The 17,899-nt window shown below is 50.5% G+C and overlaps 1 protein-coding gene across 2 annotated transcripts in view; it reads left to right on the forward strand.

The window, feature by feature from the left end:
- The window catches only part of PRSS53 (serine protease 53), a 552,473-nt gene that overhangs the window by 373,105 nt on the left and 161,469 nt on the right, over positions 1-17,899 (forward strand). For both annotated transcript variants that reach the window (XM_069651910.1, XM_069651909.1), the window contains exons 8-9: positions 13,481-13,737; positions 17,100-17,257. In XM_069651910.1, coding sequence (XP_069508011.1) covers positions 13,481-13,737; positions 17,100-17,257 — 415 coding nt within the window. The remainder of the gene's footprint in view (positions 1-13,480; positions 13,738-17,099; positions 17,258-17,899) is intronic.

The following is a 17,899-nucleotide window of genomic DNA, read 5'->3' on the forward strand; positions in this document are numbered from 1 at the left end:
TGTTTACCCGGCTCTCAAGGGACATGCATCTGTCAATTTCAGCGGACCAACGCTTGAGTCGTGGACGGTCCGCTGATCCACATTGCGGCGATAATCTGCTTTGCCATCCCCAGTGTGACAGATAAGAACACTTTTTCATATTTAGTAAACCCTGCTACCCCCAGATACTGAGTTTTGCCAATTTAGGGTCACAGGGAACCCAAGACCACAATAGTGTGGTCAACCTGCGGCAACACTTCACCCAGAATATCTGGATTTGTGAACACTCCTATATATATGGAAAAAGTACCCCCCGCCATCCCACATCGCAGTCAGTTGTCATTCTCCGTTGCACCCCAGCGGGCCACGGCTGCTTGTGAACAATATACATGGTGCAGTATTTTATAATGATAAGGCAGAGCCAGGAGGCTATACCAATCTCCCACAGGAACATGAGTGCCTCAACCCATTCTCCCATCTGTCCTTGAGTCGGGACAGCTCCTGAGCCTCAAGCGCTGTTAACATCTGATACAATGTGGAAATGACCCTTGCCACAATGCGGTCGGGGAAAATGTTGGCTTCTATGAGTGAACACTTGCAAACTTCTCCCAGGGCAAGGAATTGGGATCTAATGGCATGTGCCAGCTGCAAATGCCTGTAGCGTTCACTGCCTGGCAGCCAAAAGGCGTCAACGGGATGAGCTGCCCATCTTGCACCACATCCACCAGAATTTTAACCCCACGTTCCTCCAAGCTTCTGAAGGGGACCATTTTACATACCTCAGCGACGTGCCTACTGTTCCAGAGTGGTTGGTCGAGTGTTGGTTTCCTCCTCCATCCTATATGCAGGTGTGCGTCGATCCAAACCTGTCGAGTGGGAACGGCCCTCATAGAGCACTTGTTTGGGTGACCTCTCCCATCCATCCCCTTTCAACCGCAATGTGTGGGAGCAGTGGGTCCCCATGTAGCCATTCATTAACTGCCCCAAGCTGTGCAGCACAGTGATATCTCAGTAGACATGGCAGCCCCAGCCCTCCCTCCCACACAGAACATTGCAGCATTTTAAGGGCAATGCATGGCTTTCTGTGTTCCCCTGCCCCCAGAGCAGAACGTGTAGAGTGCTCTCAATCCAGGCAAAAGTTGATTTGGGGATCCACCAGGGGGCGCAGAGATGTTCTAACGCATCTCGGTTCGTCTCCTCTGCTGGGCACTGTTTGCGGAACTGAGCCCCCCCTGATACCCCCGGAGTGAGGAGCTGGCATCACCCCCACCCCTCTAAGTGTGCCGGGCACCCCTGGTCCAAATTTGAGCCCCCGTGGTGGAGCCGTTTGGGAGATCGTAGCCTCCGTGTTTCAGAGGGACAGAAGCCCCTCCCCCCTGCGGCGCCGCGGCTCCGCGAGAATCCACGGCGAGCCCGGGCCTAAACGTGGCCTGTGGAAGGGCTGGGCTGCCCCGTTTGGCGGCTCCCCCCCCCTGGCCTTGTGCACGACGGTGGAGGCGGGACACACCCGGAGGCACCCGCAGCTGATCCGGGATCTGGAGGAGGCGCCACGAACGCACCGCGGAGTTGGAGGCCTGTGCGAGGCCCGCAGAACAAGGGGAAGGACGTAGCGGGAGGGCCCCCACTGGAGTGGGAGCTGCTTGGTGTGTTGTGAAGGGTGATCTGGAGGGCCAGGAATTGGCGACAGTAGTGTGCGGGAGGCAGGCGAGGCCTCTCACTGGCGCATGGACTCCCACAGGCTGAGGGGCAACTTGGCGCCCAGGAGGTAAGGAGGTGCAGGCCAGGGCTGGACGACCTCCTGGGAATTGAAGGTGTCACGGGAGGAGGCGGGAGTGCGGCTGGGGAGAGCCCCTGGCATACATCGGAGCCCCGGAGTGGCCTTTGGCAGAGGGGTGTCCCCCGTGTACCGCAGGTCCCACCCAGACAGAACAAACACACGGGGCCCTGTTGGGAGAGGATGGCCCCAGCGGACCACATTGAGGTGCAGACACAGAGGCCTTGGGATTGGTCCTTCCCGCGCTCAGCCTATGGAACAATAAACACTGCCACAGCTACGGCGGGAGTGAAGTTAAGCGGTTTGAGGGGGAGTGGTGAGGTGGGAACCCTGTGGGGGAGAAACCCACACCTACAGGAGTGCATTAGTCGGGGACTTGGACCCCCGTTGCTGGGGCTCCACTTCTCGTCCCTCGGCTGCCATTGGTCCCCGCCCCCTGTGGCGTTGACTGCGTATGTGATAGCGGGTCACCTTGGGCACAAGCTTTTGGGGGAGACCCCCACGGAGCAGGGATGCTTGGGGAGATTCTATGAACTGGAAGGAATCCCTGCAGAAGTATCGCCGCACGCCCCCCGATCCCCTGATACCCCCTGAAATGGCGGCCCGGGCGCAGCAGGAATCTACTGATACAAGCACAGTCACCAGGGTCATGGCGGCCCTACTGGAGGAAATTAGAGGCTTTAGGGCGGACATTGCTTTACGTCTGGACACCTTAGACAAAAAGGTGGACAATATTGATGACAGGGTTCAGGCACTGGAGAATAATACAGCTTCGAGCGACATCTTTGAGACACAATTCGACATGCGCCTGTCAGAGCTCGGGAGGAGAGAAGAGAAATGCTCCTTAAAAATGGACGACTTGGAGAATAGGGAACGCCGCTGTAACTTGCGTTTCCTAGGTTTTCCGGAAAACAAAGGCGAAACCCAAGCAGACATCATTAAGGCTGTCAATGCAGTAATAGGAGTGCTATTTGAGGGGGCCAACACCAACGAACCCACCATTGACAGGGCCCATAGAGCAGGCGCATCATCCAGAGGCCCCAGATCCGTTCTAGTTCGCTTTCATTACTTCTCTGAGAAAAGCAGGATCCTCGAACTGGCTCTCAAGAAGGGCCCGGTGGAGTGGGAGGGGGCCCAGATCTCGGTGTATCAGGACCTGTCGGCCTTCACCCTGGCAAGACGTCGCCTCTGTTCCCCATTGACGAAGATGCTCCAGTCCAAGGGGGTCCGCTACAGGTGGGGATACCCATTTTCGCTCACTTTTGAGTTCAAGGGCTACAAATATGTCCTGATCACTGAGGACGATATCCAGAGAGTGTCGGGCGAACTTTTGGACAATTCAAATATGGAGATGGGGGAGCAGGACCGTGAGAGATCCCCGACAGGCCCAAAAGGGAACAAAGCTCCGACGCAAAGGCGCACAGTTCGAGGCCAAAGGAAATTTAGGAGAGTGGCCCCAGCTTCCCCGTAACTTCCGAGAAACTGAAGCGGGCTCCTGGTACCCGACGAATAAACCTGCATTTGACTTTGTGAATGGAGGGTGATGTAACTGTTTGTGATTTGCATTGTTCCTGGGGGTCTGGGGGGGCTCGAGTTGTTGTTTATAAAGAGTTAATGAGCCCGGAGGGGGGAGATAATGGTGGCCTGGCAATAGGATGAAGCCATGGAACAACCAGGCGATCAGGGGGGAGGGGGGTTGATGCATGGGAGTTGGGTTGCTGGGGTTACAGTTATGGCGCGCCAAGTTTTTTGGTTTTCCTCGCACCCCCGGGGCTGTCTCGAGCCGTAAGGGGGTTGCGAAAGCATTGGGGGAGTAACAACGCTTGCTATTCTAAGAAGGGAGCTATGAGCCTTAACCTGTGCCTTAATGGATGATTCACTCCAATTCTTGACAGTGGGGTCACTGAATGTACGCGGGCTTAACTCGCTTACAAAGAGGTCGCTAATTGTGAGGGAATTTGCGAGGCTTCGGCTTCACTTTCTCTTTGTGCAGGAGACTCATTGGATTCGGGGAAAGGAGCCTAAGCTCAAGGCCAAAACCATTGATCAGATGTTTACGGCTTCTTCCCAGGCAAAGAAGCGGGGAGTAGCTTTGTTGGTTTCCCCCGGGGCCCACTTTGTGTTTAAAGCCTCAAAAGCAGATCCGGATGGACGGTATCTCATGGTAAAGGGGGAGGTGCGGGGCCGCTTGTTCACATTGCTTGCATATATGCTCCGAATGAAGGGCAGGATACCTTCTTGGAGGGAATGAAAGGGATAATAATGTCATTTTCTGAGGGCACCCTACTGGTGGGTGGTGATTTTAACATGGTGCTCTTCCCCGAGAGGGATAGGAAGTCTGATAATCCCTGCCCCAACATCCGTCTCCACAAGAAATTGGCATTGGCCTTCCAGGAAGTGAATGGGGAACTGGGCTTGTGTGACACGTCTATACCCGAGCGGGGCTGGAACCCCGATTACACATTCTATTCAAAGCCACATGCTGTTTTCTCTCGTATAGACTACATCCTGGTTGACTCCACGCTGCAGGGAGAGGTCTCAAATTCGGGAGTGGAGATCGTCCCTTGGACGGATCACGACATGGTAAAGATTAGGATTGGCCTTCCCCCTGCCCCGGCAACCGGATCCTGTGGAGGTGTAATGACCTCCTCCTGCAAGACAAGGAGATACGCCAATCCCTCCTAGCAGCCATAGAAGATTATTTTACCCTCAATGACAACGGGGAGGTTGGTACTATGGGAGTGTGGGAGGCGTTTAAGGCAACTATTGAGGCACCCTCATTGGTATAGGGTCTGGGAGAAAAAGGGAGAGGGGCCGGGAGGAGAAGTTGTTAAAGGAAAAGATAGAGGCTATCCAACCGGGGGGGAAGTTGAAAACACAGATGTTTCCCGGGAAGTGGGAGGAGCTGCAGAGGTTGCGTTCTAAGTTGGCGGCCCTCATGGTGGGACAAACGGAAAGGAAGCTCTCGTTTCTGAAACAGAAATACATGGACAAGGGGGAAAAGGCGGATAAGATATTGGCCTGGAGACTTCGTGAACTTAGGAACAGTAGGAGGGTGAATTCGATTCATACCCCAGAGGGAGACTCAACCGTAAGGGATAGTAAGATAGCGGAACAATTCAGGCTATACTACGAAAAATTGTATTGTTCGGAATATACGGGGGATGGGAATGACGTTGATAGCTTCCTGGACTCCCTTCCAATCCCGGGCCTTCTCCCTGACAAAGCTGATTCTCTCGAGCATCCCATTTCCCCAGAAGAAGTAATAGATACCATATCCTCTTTAAAGAGCGGCACTGCCCCGGGGGATGATGGTTTTACAGTTAAGTTCTATAAGACCTATAGGTCCACGCTTGCCCCATTCATGGCTAAGATGTTCAATGCTGCACTGGATCAAGGCACCCTCCCACCCACGATGATGTCTGCCTTAATCGCAGTCCTGCCTAAAGAAGGCAAGGATCCCTCCTATTGCCAATCATATCACCCCATATCCCTCCTTAACACCGATGTTAAAATATTGGCCAAGCTCCTAGCGAATAGGCTAGCGAAACTCCTCCCTACCCTAGTACATGGTGATCAAGTGGGCTTCATCCCGGGCCGCCAGGGATCAGATAATATAAGAAAAACTCTCGACCTTATGCACGAGGCATCTAGACAAGGGGTGGAGGGGTACCTTCTCTCGCTAGACTCAGAAAAGGCCTTCGACCGTGTCGAGTGGCCTTACATGGGCAGGGTTCTCCGAAAAATGGGTCTGGGAGACAACTTTTGTAGGTGGGTCGCAGCACTATATAATGGCCCCTTGGCGAGAGTACTGGTCAATGGAGGCACTTCAGAGCCCTTTTCCCTTTCTAGAGGCACCCGGCAGGGATGTCCCCTGTCGCCCCTATTGTATGCGTTGGCAATGGAGCCCCTGGCCATAGCGGTTAGGAACGACCCGGAAATCACGGGAATACGGTGTGGTGATTGTGACTTTAAACTCTCCTTATTTGCAGACGATATTCTGGGCTACCTTACAAACATTCAAGACTCCCTACCCCGGTTATTTGATCTTGTGCACAACTTCGGGTCCTTTTCCGGGCTGAAGATAAACGCGTCCAAATCAAGCATCATGCCCATGGGTCTGGGGGATCGAGACATCGGAGGTGACGCCGACATTCTGGGGGTTAGAATAGAAAGGGAGTTCACTAGGTACCTGGGCACCACCATCCCCAGAGATCTATCCCAACTATACCAGTGTAATTTCCCGGGGATCCTAGCTCAGGTTAGCAGCGACCTCAGACAGTGGGCACCCCTCACGCTTTCCTGGCTTGGGCGCATGGTCACGGTGAAGATGAATATCTTGCCCCGCCTCCTCTACCTCTACGCAGCGCTTCCCGTTGTGATACCTGAGACCTTTTTTGAGGTGCTTCAGTCCCGTGTCCTCCAATTCATTTGGAATGGCAAGAGGCCGAGAGTTAAAACCTCCACCCTGACCCTCCCAAAGCTTTATGGTGGTTTTGGTCTCCCCGACTTCCGGCTCTATTATAAAGCAGCCCAGCTCCGGGTGATGTTGGAGCATATGAGGGATGACATGGGAACATATTCGACGTATATTGAGGACATTCACACCCACCCGAAAAAAGTTAGAGACCTTTTGTGGGCCCCTTCTAAAGCTCTCCCCTCTCAGCTCAGAACACATCCTACCCTGGCAGCCCTGTGGGCAGTATGGAAGCCCAATAAAGCTAATAAACAACTGTCTTCTTGGCCCTCCCCCTTGTCCTCGCTCTGGGGGCTCCCCATGGACCTGGGCTCTAGGGGCTTCCGAGACACCCAGGCCTGGTCAGACATGGGCTTGGAGAGGGTCTCTCAGCTCTCACGTGAAGAGGGCTTCATAGAGTATGACAACTTGATCGAGGCATTGGTTGATAGACCCCCCACGTTCTTCGAATACCTACGCTTGAAGGGGATTTTGACCCACCCTTGATGGGCCGACCAGCTTAGACGCCCCCTCACTCCTTTCGAAAATATCCTGGCCAAAAGTATAACTCGAAAGGGTTCCTTGTCTAAGTTTTATAGTGTTTTGATAACAGCAGACCTAGAGGGTAGACAACCCTTCGAAAACATATGGGAAGAAAGGCTGGGCATGACATTGGATGACCACACTTGGAGGGCTGTCTTTAAATGCATCTTTACGGGTTCTCTGTATACCGCTGCCATGGAACATAGCTTTAAAATCCTCCACTCGTGGCATCGCCCCCCGGCCCTGTTGTCTAAGATGTTTAGAGATGTGTCCCCCTTTTGCCCTAGGGGTTGTCACCAACGGGGAACCTGGTTTTACATGTGGTGGGGTTGCCCGGTCATACAGGTTTACTGGTCGGAACTACTCAGCTGGATTAAGGATATCGAGGGGTTTAGCCCGTCCCTGCAACTGCTGGAAATTCTACTGGGCACTCCCATGCCGGAGACAGAATCGAATGTTTTCCCCAAGGTCATTGGTGCCATCCTGCGAGCGGGGAGGCTGGCACTCGCCCAAAAATGGAAGAGCGCCTTGGCCCCTTCCAAGGAGGAATGGCTCTGTAAACTGAGGTCGATTTTTGTGTATGAAAGACTTACTGCAATAACAAACGATACTATGACTGATTTTGTACAGGAATGGACAGCAGTTCTTCTCCATGATGATTGTATTACCATGCGTTTGTAGAATGAATACTGAGCTGCTCCGATATGGTACGCGATTTCACAACCCCCAAGGACCCGTGATGTTTCCTGTTCAATTGACTTTCTATTGGACCCCACTGTCTCAAGTGGTACTCTTAACAATCATGTAGTATGCAAGTGTTCTCCCCTAAGTTTCAATAGTTTGCAACACCTCAAAATTTGGCATGTTGATTTATTGAGGGGGGTGGGGTCGGATCGGGGAAATGGGGAAGGGAGTTAATGTATAAAAGAGAAAATGTCATTGACAATTTGGTTTATTCGAATGGTTTTGCTGGTTGGGTTGGCTTTTACGCCCTACCTTATATGTATATTGTCAATAAAAAATAAATTAAAAAAAAAAAGTTGATTCGGGGACCGGAATCAGGGGCGCTCTGTAACACGTACAGAAACTGAGAGAGCGTGAGCATTTTAAAAAGTGCTGCCCTGCCCTTCAGAGTGAGTGGAGGGCTTGCCAGTGAATGGTGTCTGAAGCAAATTTGTCAATTACCAGGTTCAGGTTAAGTCAGAGGAAGTCCGATGAGCTTGGGATCACGTGAATGCCAAGGTATTTAAATCCTGAGACTGAGACTGGGTAACAGCAGTCGCGGGGGATGGCCCCATCTCCCCCCGTAGTGTAAAGAGCACCTATTTTAGCCGATTAACCTTAAGCCCACTGAACCTTTGGTACTCCAGTAGAGTCTTGGTCACAATTTGACAGGAGATTTCAGGATTCTCCCCCTGCACCCCTCCAGGGCCATTCGAATCCAACCCAGTCCGGAGCTGTCCGTAGTTTAATCGCAAGCGTTCTATGGCCAGAGTGAACAGCAACAGGGAGAGGGGGCAACCCTGCCTCGTCCCTCGCACCAAGGTAAAACTCCTAGAGGATACCCCATTGACCCAGACCACTGCCTCAGGGTAAGTGTAGAATAGGTAAACCCATTTGAGAAAATTCGCCCCAAACCGCATGCGGCCCATGATTTCCCATAGGGACGCCCAGCTGACTGAGTCAAATGCCTTCTCGAAATCTATTGCAAGGAGTGCCGCTGGGCCAGTCATTGCAGAGGCTTGACAGATGGCAAGCTGGACCCTGCTGAGGTTCACGAGTGTGGACTATGAGGTCATGAATCAACATTAGTCAGGATGAAATAGCACATCTATTACCATGAGTAGACGGTTGGCTAAAACCTGTGCTAGGACTTTTGCCTCCCCATTGATCAATGATATGGGCCTATAGAAGGCTCAGTGTTCCGGTGATTTCCCGGGCTTCAGCAGGACCACTATAAATGCTTTCCGAAATGTCTGGGGCGAGGTACCCATCCAATATGCATTGCATGTAGAGGCGGTGTATGGGTCCAGTAACCAGTAACCAGATCCTCAATCCTTTTCCAAATCTCCATCGGGAAACCATTGGGCCCAGGGTCTTGCCAGATAGTAATTGCCTTAGGGCTACGGCCACCTCTTCTTCTGTGATGTCAGCCTCCAAACCCAATGTCTGTTGCGCTGTAAGGCGGGGGAGCGTCACAGATTCAAGGAAGTTTGATCCGTCCAATAAGGCTGGCTCCAGCAGGGGGGAATAGAGTGTTTCATAGAAGGCGTTGAATGTGCCTGCAATGTCTGTATCGACCATAGTCGTCCCACCCTGGGTGTCTCGTATAGCCCGTACATATCATTTCTCTTTGTCCTGTCATTCCAGCCATGCAAGTGTTTTCCCAGCTTTATCACCAGTTTTGTGGATTTGGCTCCTTAAAGCCCAGTGGGCCTACCTAGCGTTGTCTAGGGCCACATTTCGTAGGGCCTCCTCAGCCGTGACCAGGGCTTCCTGTGAAACCGAAGCGAGAAATTCTTCTTCTGCGCTAATGGTCTGTGCCTCTACATCCTCCACCGCTTTTGTGTGTCGTCCTCGTGTAGCCATAACCGGAGATATTGTTTCCCCCCCAGAGTACAGCTTTGTAGCCCTCCCAGATGGTGGCTGGGCTGTCTGCTGACCCTTCATTCATAGTGAAATATTCCTTCGTTTTGTTGGACAACCCTTCTATAATACCAGGGACCCCTAGATAATACGTGTTAGGGCACCCTATTGCCTTGGGCCGTGTGCGCTCATTTCTGAGCCTCATAAGGAGTGGGGAATGATCTGAGACCCCCCCAGCAAGGAATTATGCTGATAGGAGCCTATGTGTGATATTCTGGGGAATAAAGAAGTAGTCAATACGTTACATGGATGTTGGCAGCCAGGTCAGAGTGGAGGAGGCTTATGTCCTCATCCGCTTAATGCGCAACAGCTCCCGCCCAAACACAATATTAACATCTGATGTTAACCATGTGACTGATATGTTGCCAAAAGGTCTACCTTGCCATTATGAGTGTTGTCACTCCCATGTGTTTTGCATCCTAAATCCAAGTCACAAGCTCCCATTACATAATTACTCAAACAAGGGCTGCAAGTAGCAGAAAGAATGAATTCAATTATGTCTTGGCATCCCTACAATAGTATTGTATTTAGAAATGCGAAGGTTCCTATCCTCACTGGGTCTATTCAATGAAGCCCCCAAAATGTGCTTGACTCCCAAAGGTTTGAGTCTTAGGCCCTCATTATGAGTTCGCCGGTAAGTGGTAAAAGTGGCAGTAAATCCATTACTGCCACTTTTACCACTGCGCTGAATTACAGGTCCCTGCAAATTAGCCCCAACGGCATTACCACCAGTGGAAATTCTGCCAACACGTGGTGAATTACCCTCGGCTGCAATATCGCCGGCGGAATTACAGCTGGAAACACAAATGCTAATTTTGCCATACTACAAGTGAAAATACCAGTGGCGGTAATTCCATCAAAAATGCAGTGTAGTTACATGCAGCGGAAAGTTGGAGGTAAAAGCATCCAGATGATGCCAATAATAGCCTCCAAAGTGTATTCAAGGCCCACAACCTCACCAAACACACTTCCAAGCAACATGCAGACAGAACGAGTCGTGAATTACAGCATCCGAAATCTGCTGCTGTTCATTGAGCTCCATCAGCACACTAGCCCACTACATGGAAGGATAAGGCAGCACAAAGACGGAGGAGCCATGTGTTGCAGAGGACGGTTATACCAAGCGTCTGTCCGTCTGTCCCCTTGGGCTCTCACTGATGCACAATTTGTCTCAATGTATCGCTTGAACAGGAACACCATAGCAGACATGTTAACCCCGATAGATCTCCAGACTGCCATACACATCAGAACTGCAATCCCACCACTGCTAAAGTTGGTGTCCATCCACCACTTCTGCGCCACATGCACGTTCCAAAAGACTGTGGGGATGCTGCATGGCATGCCAGAGCCAACATTCTCAATAATGCTGGCTCAAGTGTTGGAATCCCTCATGAGGAATGCCCATCGACACATCTCGCTGCCTGCCACCCAGGCGCATGCAGCAAAGGCACAATTCTATGGCATTGCCCATTTCCCTAATGTCATTGCAGCATTCGACTGCATACATGTGGCATTAATGCTCCCCGAGGCAGTGGAGCCTGCATACAGGAATCGTAAACAGTACCATTACATGAACACCCAGATGACCTGTGATGCAGATTTTGACCATCAGCCACTGCTGCGCTCAATTCCCAGGTTACACACATGATTCCATGGTCCTGAGGAGCAGCACCGTCCCTGCATATATGGACACATACCAAGAACAGCGTACCTGGCTCTTGGGTAAGTATCACATCTGTTGATCATGCCTAACAGAGGCACATACAGAGACAGGCATGAGATCATATGTGAGGAAAAAAGGCCCATGAACCATATACAATGTGGCACCCAATAGCCCATGGTCCATAATCCAATTAACGCTGGCCACATAGACACCTGAGAAAATGCTGCATACTCCTGCCTGTGCCCACTCACAGACACTACAACACGTCCACCCCTGTGCAGTACAGGGAATCAGCCCTATACACACATACGAGCACACTTAGGCTACCAGCACAATAGTGAATGAAATTAGCAAAACAGTCATAATGAATACTGTCCTTCCTATCTGCTGTATGTGACTCAGGCCATCCTCTGCTACAGTGGTTGTTGACACCAGCGAGGAACCCTGGTACGCTGCAAAAGACAGCCTACAATGAGGCCCATATAAGGACTTGCATAGAACACATGCTTGGACTACTTAAGAGAAAGTTCAGGTGCCTCCACCAGACAAGTGGGGCACTAATGGATACTCCAAAAAATGTGAGTAAGATTGTTGTAAGTTGCGATATGCTGTACAACATGCGCATACGCCGGAATATACCCATGCCTTCAGATGAGGACATTGCTCACCCTGACTCAGATGATGAAGAAGATGCAGGTGACAAGGCACCTCACAAAAGACGCGAGGGAAGGACATATTGTCCGGCAGGACATCATGGACAGCTATTTCGGAAAGTGCATATTGACACCTGCCACTGTATATTTAGCTGGCACGGTACTCACACTCACATGTATCACTATAATGAAATGAGCACCTCATCCACTGGCTATAGAACAAAGTCATTTATTGTGCAACTGCATCCCCAACACTATGACCGTCCCCACATCCTCATCTCCAACACCATGACTCTCCCCACACCCTTATCCCCAACACCATGACTCTCCCCACACCCTCATCCCCAACACCATGACCCTCCCCACACCCTCATCCCCAATACCATGACCCTCCCGATGCCTTCATCCCCAACACCATGACGATCCCCACACCCTTGTGGGCTCCAGTCTGTCCCATTAATGTGCCCACTATCACCTCCTCTTGTCCCCTTTCCTTACTGGCATGATGTGCAGCTGCGAGTGCTTTGGTGCCGTGCTTCTCACAGATCCCTCAGTTGGGGAGGCCGATACAGAATTGATAGGTGCTGCATCGTGAGGGTGATGGCCCTGGACATGTTCTTGCGTGTGGCAGTCAAACACTCAGTCAACTCCCGTACCGTTTGGCTCATAAGGATGTTGCTGGCTGTGGCGCATGTGGCGCATGTCGACATAAACTGTCCACAGGAGTGTCATTCAGCACTGCTTCACACATTGCTTGTGAGTGTCTGAGTTGCTCCTGGGTTATCCGCTGCATTGCCTTTTGGCGCTGCTGAATCTGGGTGAGCCTCTCCCAGATTGCATTGAGGGTGTGTGCCTGTTCTGGCCTGGGAGAAGGATGGGGGCCCCTTCCCTCAATGCCATATGCCTGGCCTGTTTGCTTCTTGTCATCATCCTCAGGTGGCGAATCTGTCGCACCAGCAAAGTTTTTTAAAAAAAACTTGTATCTGAAATGTGAAAGTAGAATAATTCATTTGGGCCAAGTCACAAATGCCACACTGCCACCTAGTAACCTCTTTAACCATGAGATGGTTAGGATTCTTTGCGGAATAGATTCTGTCTGCGTTCCACATCCCACAAACTCCATCAGTCCCCCCTTCTTCTTTGTCCAACTTTGTTAAAGTGCTACAATCACATTTCACTTTGTGACACCCACTCCCTGTGTCTTGGCTTTACTTGGTGGTTTATCATGGGACAATTGGTGTGTTCCCTATAGAGCTCGACTCCTCTGAGGCATACTGGAATTTGTAGTGCAGGATCTTCTTTTCAGATAAAGACGGATCGTTTTTAATAATGTGTCTCTGCATATGATTCCTGGAGACGGCACTTGTCTGACCTTTTTAAGTGTGTTCACTTAACAGCACACTGTCAGCAGCACTGGTGTTACCTCAAGCAGTAGCAGCTTTCAGCTGCATGCTCATGCCTGCCCCCGCATGCATTGCATGCGGTTACAGAATGGTGAACATGTGAAGTTTCGGAATGCTGTGCATCGTTCGGTTATTTCTAAAGGCTGTTGATAATAAACTTTTGCAGTTATAATGGTTGAAATTGTGGGTTCTACTGTTGTTACTCTTGTTTACCTTTTTGGGCTAGCATACTTTAGCACTCGCTCGATGCCCAAAATTGCACAAGACCACAACATTCCCTCTTATTACCACCCTAGTTTATCCGAACCTCTCATGATGATGATGGACCCACGACTAATTGTTTCCCCTCCACCCTTTCTTCAGGTCAGGGGTCACCGAAAGCCCAGACGACTGGACAGTTTCTCTGGGCTGGCCCATGCAGGAGGTGCAAGTGAAAAAGATCAGCATTAATGGCGCTTTCATCACGCCGCCTGAGGGGGACGACATTGCTATGGTCCAGTTGTCGCAGCCTGTCACCTTCAACGATTACCTGCAGCCAGCCTGCCTGCCGTTCAGCGTGCACCGCTTCCGCTTCGGGACCACGTGCTGGGCCACTGGCCATCAACAGAAAGAAGGGAGCGGTACGTGAAGCTGCCCAATGAAAGCTCTCCACTGATCTGGGAAGGTTGGTGGGACTAGGAGCAAAGGGGTTGAAATTGGCATAATTGAAAAGAATGGATTAAAACCAGCAACAACACAGTGCACCTCTGGAGACAGCACAATGCCTAGACATGTTAAATGATTATTGATAAGGCTAAGCTAAGGGGGGGGGTGGTAGGGAGATGACGAGTGATACAGTTAGCATATGCCAAATGGTTATGATTAACAGTGTGTTGGCCTAGGGTGACAACAAGGCCACTTCATGTGAAATTGTAATTGAGAACACTGCTGACAGTGGAAGAAGAGAAAGTGCCCACGAGTTCAAAGGTCATTGATAACCCTTGTGATTGCCTGGGGATATGATAAGGCCATCACATGGTAAATGGTCAATAATAAAACAGTGCTGGCTTGAGGGGAGGACAAGGCCAGCATGTGGTGAATGGTCGTTAATAACACTGTGTGGACCTTGTGAGAGGAGAAAACCCCAGCTTGATCAACACTAATTGCCAACACTGTGCTGACCAGGTGAGGGAGCGTAGCAAAGGCCTCAGCATGGGGACTTGTCAGTGACAACACTAGACAGACTTTGGGCTTAGGTCACCGTGTTTGAAGAATGGGGGCTGTGCATCATTAACACGAATAAATCGAACCGCAAAAGGGGCAGGCATAAAGATCCAAAACTGTCTGTCAACTGTGTTGATCCGATGTTTCTTTATTTACTTCCATTCCTTCCTTCCTTCCTTCCTTCCTTCCTTCCTTCCTTCCTTCCTTCCTTCCTTCCTTCCTTCCTTCCTTCCTTCCTTCCTTCCTTCCTTCCTCTCTCCCCCTCCTTCCCTTTCTCTCTTGTTTTTATCTTCGCTGCTTCTACTCTCACCCCCTTCATCTCATTTCTTCTTTTGCCTTTCATCATTCCCTTCTTTTCACCATTGCTCATTCTTTTGTCTGTGGTCTGGGCCTTCTTTCTTGTCACCTATTCTCATTTCTTTTTTTCCCCTCAATTTACCTATAATGCCAATGTTCAGTCACTCCACCCATCCTCCGCTCTCTCCTTTCCTTAAATGGAATCACCAAGGCAGCTCCTACCCACGCCTACGTCAACAATAGCCCAATTGTCAGATGACATGCAACGTTACCTAAAGATCAATTTTCTTCAACATCCATCAACGTAAGCACTGTCTGTCCCTCATCCAAGCCTAGATGTCAAGCGCCTAATCTTTCAAAGACCGAAGTCATTCCCCCAGGAAACCCTGTCAAGTCCAGAATTGGCTGGCTGACATGAAGCTCGATGGGTCCACACCTCAACTCTCAAGCGGTGCAACATCTCATGGCTTTAGCAATTTGTGTTTTCACTTCTGTTAAGAAGGATTTCTAAAATCAACCCTGGTGGGACGATTTTAGGTGGCCACCGGAGTTATGGTGAAGAGAGAGACTCTGGGGCTCATTCTGACCCTGCCGGTCCGGAAACAACAGTGCCAGTAAGCTTACCGGCACCGTTGTTTTCTGGACCGGTATATTACAGGTCTGCATGCCGGAGCCATTGTGCCCAACAGATTGGACCCTGCCGATCACTGTATGCAGACCGTCACGGAAGCAATGGCACTGTTAACAACGGTGCTGATGCTTCAGTGTTCCCCATTCCCATAGAGTCCTATGGGAATGGGGAATTGCAATTTAGCTGCGCATGACTTTTTAAGGACTGCCAGGGTTGTAATCCCTGTCCCTGAGGTTACCGGCAAGTCAGGCGCCAGTAAATATTTACAGGTCTGGCGGAAAAGCAAGCAAGTCCAAGCCCACCAATGTAAAGGATCAGCACCATTCAAAGAGCCAGTAGTTGTCCAATAAGGACAAACACACAAAGGCTCACTAGCCCACTAAAGCAGCACCTTTCCAAGGCACCTGCATGACCTTATATGGGATTTCCCTACCGAAGTAGGCAGGAAGAAGGCCAAACTCTAATATGGCCAAAGAACAAGCAAACATCTCATGGTACTGCCATTTTCGACCACTAGCCACGTTTAGTAGCCATATGTGGTAAACGTGAATGTGCACGTAAGAAAAATAAAGCAAAACCAGTAACAATGTAACCGATGCGATCAGCTTGTCTTCGGGCACAAATAAAAGTACCCAACATCCAAAATATACAAAGTTAGGGAGATAAAAAATTATCCCCATTGCACTGTACTTTTAAGGTGCTGTATGCAAGGTAAAAACACAAGAATTCAAAGGAGAAACAAAGTTGCTTAGTACTGACTGTCTGAAAGACTAGCCAGTTTCCCCATAACAAATTAGCAAAAGGCATGGTAAGTGAAGTTGAAGGCTTTACTTCACTTCAAAAGGTCAGGACAGGATCAAAAACAAAGTAAAAAGAATGGGGTTCCATAGGAAATATTGGAGGTAAAGTTGCAAAAAGAAAATCTTTCATACCAACCTCTCATTCAAAACAGAAATTGCCAAAAAGATCCAAGCAGCATGGAAGTAGCTTGTGCTCCGGAAAGTCAAGCATTTCCACCCTGCCCCGTGATTTTAAACATTGTCCTAGAGCTGGTTTTCTTCCATAAGGACAGCGGTGACGCCCTACTCACAGGACTTCCACTTGCCACCGTGGCCCCTCTGAAAGCCCTCCAATGCGCGGCAGCACACCTCATCACAGGACTCAGATATTTCAATCACATCACCCCATTCGCAAGGATCTGCCCTGGCTACCCCTTCAAACATGCATTGTATTCAAAACATCTTGCATACCCTACAAAGCAGTCACAAACAAAACACCCTTCTACCGTATCCCCAGAGACCACTGCACAACCAGAAGCCACAACATCGCCTGACTGGAAACTAAGAACTGCAAGGGGGGAAAGAAACAGGGAACTGGCCTTTTCCGGCTCCACAGCCTGTCTCTGGAACATGTTACCAATGCACACAAGAATGGCCCCATCTTCCTACACTTCAGAGAAGACCCGAAGACCATACTCTTCAAAGAACATCCTGCCAAACATTGATCCCGCCACTCAAATCCACATCTCCCACTCCAGAACTCCCCCCTGCTCTCCCACCCATCTTAGCCTGTTAGCTAACCCCACACCCTACGTTTAACTACCCAGGTGCATCCCCTACATACAGTGCCCCGTTGCTGCCCAGCCAGGTTCACGCTGCATACCTCCAGTGCATTCATCCCATATGTACATACGTTCTCCACTCTGCAACTTTATATCTCCCTCTTTCTTCCTTTCTGTCATTCATCATTAAAGATGTGTTCTCCAGAACCTACCATCCTCTCAATCTCCCCCAGGTTGGTGCGCACCTACTTTATTTTTCAGTGACAGTGTCCCCATCTGTTCCCCTGCAGATTCTTCTCCGGCGCTGCAGGAGGTGGAGCTAAACTTGATTGGGCCAAACAAGTGTAATTGCATCTATAGCCTAATGGAGTCAAGCGATGATATCCCGTCTCTTCTGCCTGGAATGATCTGCGCTGCCCCAGAGGAAGGAAAGACCAGCGTCTGCCCGGTGAGTGCAAGTGTACATGCAAGATAGTTTCCATGTATCCATGTCACTACAGGCAGGGCCGGCGCTGGGCATGTGCAGTTGCGCTTGGGCCCGCAGTCATGGGGCTCGCGCAGAGGGTGTCTTCAGGTCTGCAGCGTGGGCCGTGCCTGATACATGTGCCCACACACAGAGAGCTCGCCACAGTGGCCTCTGGGTCAGTGGGCAAAGGAAAGCTCTAGTGGAGTGGTGTGCAAGGAAAACAGCAGCGGCACAATTAAGTGTGAAGTTGGCAGCATTCCAAGGAGCAACCTGCTCTGGCAAAGCCACCCTGCAAGGAAAGGTCTGATTGATGCCGCGAGTGGAGGTTGTAGGGGCGGCGCTCTCTTTGAAGCTGTGGCTGGCCCCTTGTAAACAACAAATTGGCTAGTAACTCTCCTAGCCTCAGCTTCACCGCCCCAACTCTTTTGTAAGCCGGGCGCACATCAAATCAGTGACACGGTCTATGGTCAGGCGAGATCAAGATAGTCCTCTTGTGGAGCGAAGGGGCGCGGGGGTTGGTGAAAGGGTGTCCGCGAGAAAGACCATGTCCTCTCAGAAATCATTATCAGGACATGAACAAATGAGGAACAGAAGAGGTAACCTGGGAGTGGTGGTGCTGAATTG

Source organism: Ambystoma mexicanum, chromosome 3p, assembly GCF_040938575.1.
Source record: "Ambystoma mexicanum isolate Mex_15411 chromosome 3p, UKY_AmexF1_1, whole genome shotgun sequence".
NCBI lineage: Eukaryota > Metazoa > Chordata > Amphibia > Caudata > Ambystomatidae > Ambystoma > Ambystoma mexicanum.